The sequence below is a fragment of the Crocodylus porosus genome, unplaced genomic scaffold, assembly GCF_001723895.1.
Source record: "Crocodylus porosus isolate Cpor-Errol unplaced genomic scaffold, CroPor_comp1, whole genome shotgun sequence".
In the NCBI taxonomy this organism is placed as follows: Eukaryota; Metazoa; Chordata; order Crocodylia; family Crocodylidae; genus Crocodylus; species Crocodylus porosus.
The window spans coordinates 111,582,803-111,590,276 of record NW_017728931.1 but is presented as its reverse complement, the minus strand read 5'-3'; the positions used below and the strand labels follow the sequence as shown (position 1 = coordinate 111,590,276).

At 40.6% G+C, this 7,474-nt stretch overlaps 1 protein-coding gene across 2 annotated transcripts in view; it reads right to left on the bottom strand.

Annotated features, from left to right (window-relative positions):
* Positions 1 to 921: 921 nt before the first annotated feature.
* Positions 922 to 7,474, bottom strand: part of ALG12 (ALG12, alpha-1,6-mannosyltransferase) — a 28,291-nt gene continuing 21,738 nt past the window's right edge. For both annotated transcript variants that reach the window (XM_019543488.1, XM_019543489.1), the window contains one exon: positions 922 to 2,242. In XM_019543488.1, coding sequence (XP_019399033.1) covers positions 2,011 to 2,242 — 232 coding nt within the window. In that variant the 3' untranslated portion in view covers positions 922 to 2,010. The remainder of the gene's footprint in view (positions 2,243 to 7,474) is intronic.

The window sequence follows — 7,474 nt, the reverse complement described above, 5'->3', positions numbered from 1 at the left end:
CACCATTCCAGGTAAAAGGGGGTCAGCAACATCTTCAACCCCATTTAAAAAATATTAAATGAGCTCTGCTCAGTTCTTTCAAATGGAGTGAAAAAACTTCCCTGTCATTATGAAAAAAAATCCAGGCTCTGGCTCCTGAGTATACTGAAGTCCCTAAACTCCGGAGAAGTGGCATTTCAGACATTCAGTTTTCCCTATGGGCTAGTTCTAGGCAAATCCCTTAATGTACCACATTTTTGGATTGTCCTGAGGCAACTCTCCCCAAAATACAGGGAGCACTTCACTCAGGCCCTTGGAGTCTACTCTGGGGGAAGGTGCTTAAATCCTTTACTGGATCTATCCTTGGTAAAAAAAATTGCCTTTGCATCTTGAAAACTTACACTTGCATATCCTTCTTTCCTACTAGAATTATTTAATGCTGAAAATCACTCTGGGGGAAGTTAGTATTCTTTGAAAGAGGAATCAGATGGATGGTGCCTTACCAATGGCAATTTTGAAAAGCCAAATACCAAACTAACAAGTTTTGCAGGTCAGCCTTTCCAAAACTCATTGTGGGGATTCCTGCACAACCACCCAGGCAGACTGGGGCAGGTTCCATCCCGTATTATTAGTTCCTCAAATACACTATGAAGCACAGAAGAAAACTTGAAAGCAGAATCTTAAAAATGGAACTCTGCCATTTTTGTATGTGTGCATAGGTAGGCTCCTATATGAAACACTGTTTTTTATTCAACAAAACATATTTATTTTACCTTTTGAAGTTTTTAGAAAATAAGGAAGACTACTATCCAGTTATTGGACTTCATGACTGGAATGCCATCAAGTTTTTGTGCTTATTGGTAACACTGACTTTTCACTGCAGGGCTTTCCACAGTAAAACTAGTCTTTTAAGAAAACAAGACATCACAGTTTCAACTAACACACAGCTTAAGTTGTTTACTTCAGTGAACTCTTTTAATTAAGGAGAATGAGTACTCAGTGCTGATTTTGATCAAGAGCTTACACAGCAAAATATCTCACTCAGAAGAAAACAAAGTGAATCAGTCTTAACGCATAACCTCTAGGCATAAGGACAACTAACCATTTCTGCAGAATACAGTCCATTTGTCTCTGAAATACTATCTGCAATATCACCTTTCGCAGTCTTCCCAGACACTGAATTCCTTTTTGATTTATTCACAATGAGAAGATGTTCTCTTAAGCTTATTAAAAAGAATATTTTACAGCTAAATGCATATATTACAGGTCAAGACTGTTTCCTTGTGTTGGAAAATAGAAGGCTACTAAAAAAAAAATTGAATGCCTAATGTTTTCCTCCGAAAGCCAAGTTACCCTTTTTATTTATTTCTACAGTGAATATATGATGAACCATCCTGTGACACTCAGCTCAGATAAGAGATGGTGCTTGCCAAAAGGTGCAACTGCTCTTCAAATGGATTTTTTAACTTTAATTAGTTCATCAGCCTGCAGGGCACAATTATGGATAGTGATTAAGCTACAATGAATATGGCTTTGCTGCAGTACAAAATGATATTATTAAAGCTTCTCATTTCAACTTAATCTTTTGGAAGAAAGAAATCACTCTTTATACAGAAAATCCTCAACCACCACAGAGGACTTGCATATAAAAAATACCTCAGTGGCATGTACCTATTTCCTACAATTCACTTAGAACATATACACCTTTCAAAGTGAAACAAGCAACTATCCAAATCAAACGTGCAGAATGTATTTAACAGTGCTGAGCTTGTTACATGTTCTGCAAAGAAGATGGTATGTACAACATAGCTCCACAATGGTTTGGACGGGACACATACATACAGCGTTGGAACACTCTGCAATATTTATATAAGAAATAAAGAATGGAGGCAAATATTAACCAGTACAAAGATTGTTTTCTTTTTTTTCCCCACAGCTGCTGAACAGTATTGCTAGAATGGCAAAACAAGGTTGTCTTGGAACCTACTCAATCATCAACAGTTAAGTCAGGAGACATTTAAAAATCTCTGATCAAGAAGAGACAGGGAGTTTTTCCAACAGTGTTAATTTTGGTTTTAAATTTAAAGTAAAAGGAGGTAGTGCTGTAAGGTTCAACACAATTTTACCGATGCCAGATATGTTCACCATTGGCCTGTGGGTAGTCTTGTAATGTGATATTTGAATAGGGTCCATTTCCATCAGTATGTGTGTATAAGAGAACATCAGCTGGTCCCCTGGTTTAATATCTTCCCTTTTGTCATATCTGCAAAAAACAGGCAACACATTTATTTGCTTTCTTTTCTCAAAATATCAAGCCTTCATTAATTATCTAAAAGGATATGTTCTGTTCAAAACAGGTTCAAAAAGTTCAAAGTTCTTTAATACTTCAGTACATTTTATTATGGGGCTTTCAGAAGAAATACTAGTTTTTAAAAGGAATTGGGACTAAAAGCAGACACTGCAATTTCAGCTCTTGCTACTGTTGTGATGGCCTATACAAAAAATCAGTAACTGCTTCTGGCACAGTTCCCTTCTATCCTTCGCCAAAGTACATTGAGAAACAAAGGTTTACAGTGAGCCCTCTGACACTAGAAAATGGAGACTGGGATAATTTGGTTCTATTGGGACATAGTGGGGGATTTTATTTTCAGATGCAACAGAGGCAGTTGCAGTGAGATCACATCATGGTCAAGGAAAGGTAGTCTCTCCTACATTTCAGTATGAAATATGAAAGACGGCTAGAGTACTACCTTGGGATTCGGTGCTTCCAGGCCTCAAAACACAGTTATATTAGTTTTAGCTTTAAAATGTTAGTGGCGATTGATGAAAGCAAATACAGGCAGTCCTCAACTTAAGACATTTCGAGTTGAAACGAACAGCACTTACGCCGTTTATAAATTGACACCCTGCTTCGACTTTCTGATGTCAGTTCTGACTATGACACTTGATCCGATGCAACCCCATGCCAGCAAACAAATTCGCTGCACTGCCCATCTCCCTGGAGAACATCGGTCCAAACTTCCTTGGATACTTTCTTTAAGAAAGCAGACAAGACTCTAGAAAAACCTGCAGCCAAGACTCCTGAGAAGACTCCAGCCAAGAACCCTTCAAAAAGTCCAACCAAGAGCCCTTCAAAAAGTTCAGCAAAGTCGCCTCAAAGAACTCCTTCCAAATCAATACGATTGCTATTTACAATAGAGAAATACATTAATGTAGCTATGTTACTCATCTATAATTGATTGACTACAAAATTCTGGGTTATTTTTGGTTTAAATAGGGTATTATTGGGCTTTGGTTCAGGAACCAATCCCCCATTTATAATATTGTTCCTGTGGGAAAATCGGTTCCAAGTTATGTTTCTACTTAAGATGTGGTTTTCAGGAACCAGTTGTGTCGTAAGGACCACCTGTATAGCACGCTGAATTGTGCTATGTGTGTTTTTGTTTTTCAGAGGAGGTATAAAAAAACTAAACGATAAAATAAATGGGGAAGGAGGGAAAAATAAACATCATGTTTGTGACAGGCCAATATGGTGGAGAATAGACATCAGAAATCTTGTCTCAAAAATCAGTTTTCCCAACAACATAAATCTGTTAGGTGTTGCCTTCTAGGGCCATGGAAGAACTAGTCTAGTCCAGTTTAGGAGTCTCAGTAAAACAAAAAAAATATAAACTTATCAATCCGAGAATGTTTGTTGGAAAAACAGAGGGCACAAACTAAAGGGAAAAGTCAGAGAACTTGGTGGACTGAAGATGACTTGCTGCTGCGATGTGTGCCATCCTCCTTCATGAATCTCTGCAGGCAGTAAAGGTGAGAATCTTTATTATGTTGTCATGGAAGGTCAGAAACACACAGGGATAAGTGTACATCTTGTGCTTTGGGGATGCAAACAAGAAAGGATCAGGTTGTAAAGCTATTTTGGGCTTCTATTAGTACCAGACATACTAATACACATGTAATTTGGCTAACATTGGGAACCCTAGGCTTAATTTCCAGTTCTGCCATAGGTTTCCCCTTGATCAAATTACTGGGTATCAGACTTATTAAGTTACTTAGGTACCTAAAAATACAGGTGGGCTACAACAGTATCTCTGCATTAGAATACGAGCCAAATGCTTAACCTATTCAGACTTATCATATAACATCACCTCATAACGTATTCAGGCACTTAAATCCCCGTTCAGGCTAGATCCCCCAGGCAGCAGCTGGACACAAAGGTGATGACACTCATTTTTCTCCCTTTTATCCAATAGACTTGCTTTGGGATTTTAGACCAGCTCTCCTCTGATTTGAAACAAGGATTTGAAAACAGGTCTTCTACCTGTTCACAGATTGTGGTAGCAGCTAGGCTTTAAGATATTCTGGTGTCTCTCACTCACTACTGTTGAAGCTGTTCTATTCCACCTGGATAACTTACAGATATGTAGAGAAAATGACTCTCATAGCCCTTTGGTTTGGGCCTTCAACTAGGAAACAGGAGAGTCAGATTCAAGTCCCCGCTCCAGTGAATAATTCAGAAAGTACGTTTAGCAAAGGAACTGTTTTGTTTGGCAGTTAAAAGCTACCTTGTTTGAGGAAACCAGTTGTGAATGATTTTACTAAGCTGCTGTTGCAACAACGTTTCTGGAGAGAAAGAGGGCTGTACATAGTTAGCTATCGATTGCTTTGACCCAAGCCCCTAGCAGATGTTACATTTATTATGCATTACTGACAGTAGCAGCAGTCCCTCAATATGAGGATTAGTCTTCCAGTAAATAGGGAATTCATCGTGTAGTCCACAGATGTACGAGGCTAGCTCAAGATCTGTGTGTTCACCTACAGATGTGACAAATAGTTCCAGAAGAAAGAAATAGAGCTGACTGATGTTGGGTCACAGCTCTTTCCCTTTGTCTTCCTCATCTATCTGCCTCCATAGAAAGGAAAGTTTCTTCAAAGCAATCATGATCAATTGAGTGGGAATATATGACACAGTTTAAGACCAGTAACGAAGGTGATGCCTATCTTGGATCTGGAACATAACCGGTTGTTAGAGATTTGTGTCCACACAGTACTGGATGCTGACTCCCAATGGAAGCTTATCAACAAAGAGATATGGAATAGCTGCAATATACATGGAAAAGAGTGTTGGTGCAATCACACATCCTTGCTTCACTCCAGTTAAGCAGTTCTAATAGTGAAGTGGTCTGTTTTCAAACTATTCCTTTGGATGGTTGCTGTCATGTCATTGTGAACAAGTCTGATAATGTTAACAAATTTTGATGGGCATCCAAATCTCACAGGGCCTCTCTATCAATTGAATCAAAGGCCTTAGGTCAGTGAAGGCCATGTAAAGATCTTGGTGTCGCTCATAGCACTTCTACAGCTCTTTAGCAACAATGATCATATCCATAGTACATTTGAGTGGTCTGAAACCACATTGGGATTCAGGTAAGAATCTCAAGGAAGAAAGTGAGTCTAATGAGGAGAACATAGGTAATGATCTTCCCATTTATGGAAAAGGAGTACAATATCACAATAATTTCTGCAATCCAATCTATCTCCTTTCTTGAATATGATAACAACCTGGCATCTTCCAAGTCACTAAAAATCTGTGTTTCCATATTTTCATAATAATGCCATGTAATTAGTGAGAGAATTCTTCTATCTTGCATATATTCAGCTGGTATTCCATCAGGACTATGTGCTTTGTTGCTCTTCACCTACTTAACGGCTTTCAAAGCCTCTTAATAAATTGGTGGATCGGCACCAATAAATTGATGGAGGATAAGGAGCTGTGGTCCTTAATGGGATGTTGCAAAATGGCTTTGACAGTATTGTCTTCCACATAAGAATCATGCTTCAGGAGCTCTTGAAACCGCTCCCTTCCACCGTACATTGATAGTGGAGCTGTCTTTAAGAAGCGTTGTTCTATTCTTGGACCTCAGAGGGACGGCTCCTTGTGTGCTTGGTCCATAGATAGTTTAGTTGTGCTGAAGAAACTATTCATGTTGTGGCTACTGGCAAACTTTTGAATCTCTTTTGCTTTGTCCTCTCACTACTTGTTCTTTCACTTGTGAGTTTTCCTCTGGGTCTCAGCTCTAATGTGGCAATAAATATCTTGTTTCCATTTGGAGATAATGTAATTCTGCCTAGCTGTCTCCTTTTTCCATCAACAAGAGCTTGAACTTCTTTATCATTCTTATGGAAGTCCTGATATTTCTTTGTGGTGAAGCCTAGACAATCTCCATGCCTCAGGATGCCTTTCTTGAGACTCTCCCAGTGATCAGTGGTGTCAAGATCATCAGGCAGGTCTCAGTGAGGCACTATTGGAAATGATCACTTTCAATCACTTGATTCTGAACCTCCTCCTTGACTCATTCTTTTGTTTATGTTGTTTTGGGGCAATATGAACAGCCACAATGGAACATATGTATGAAAATATAATAACAGTGAGTCAGTGCTACTCTTCAAGTCATTCATATAAAAATCAAAGCCTTCATGAAACTAAGTGCACCATGCTATGTTAGGCTTTTCCAAACAGTGGGAGAAGAAGGAATATTTATATTCTCAGGTCTTTTGCATTCTATATTAGCCGGGAAGAAAAACAGCATGGCACCAGCCCAGGCAAGCCTGGATAACCCACAGATCCCAGGCCCCCTCTCCCTGCACCCCAAGTCTCCAGCACATGGCTGGGCTGGTGCCATGTTACGTTCCCATGCACCGCCTCAAGCCATGTAGCCACAGCTCCTGTCTGACTTGGCAAGCACCCTTGGCACCTCACCATCATGTCAGGGGAGAGGGCACAAGAATGGAACTGGGAGCCCAGCCGTGCATCCCCTCCCCATCCGAGTCCCTGGCACACGGCTGGGTCAGGCAGGGGCCACTCCAGTTCTGCCCATGTGGCCCAAGGCTGTACACAGGAACACAGCGCAGCACTGGCCCAGTCCAACTGCATGGCAAAAACTCAGGGCAGCAGAAGGGGTGCAGGAAAAAGGGTTGAACAGAAGTTACATTCCCCTAAGTTTTGTCCACTCACCTCTCTGCCATAGATCGGGATGGGAAAATATTTTGGCTGGAGGGCCACTTGCGGAGTTTTGGCTAGCTGTTGTGGAGGGTGGCGCAGCATGCTGACCCAGCCAGTGACAGCTCAGTGAAACTCCCTAAGTGGCTCTCTGGCCCAAATAATTTCCCACCCCTGCCTTATGACAATTGGGTAAGAAAGGGAGAGTGGGGAAAAAACCCTTTCTTTACCTATTACGTTCTGTGTCCACCAATCCTAATATCTAGGTTGTTTCCTGTCTCTTGAGGTCTGAAGGCCATTTTAGAACTATGAATAGTAGGTGGGGAATAGGAGGAGCTTTGATTCTGTCATGGAAATTTTTTGAGTATGTGCTGCCAGTACAGAAGAGGTTAAACTGACATGCGCGGTTTGAAGCTGTGAATGGAAATTTCCAAGGCTCACCCAGTCCTTGCCCCCTGGGTGACCTGCGGAGCTGTCAATCATTGCTGACCTACT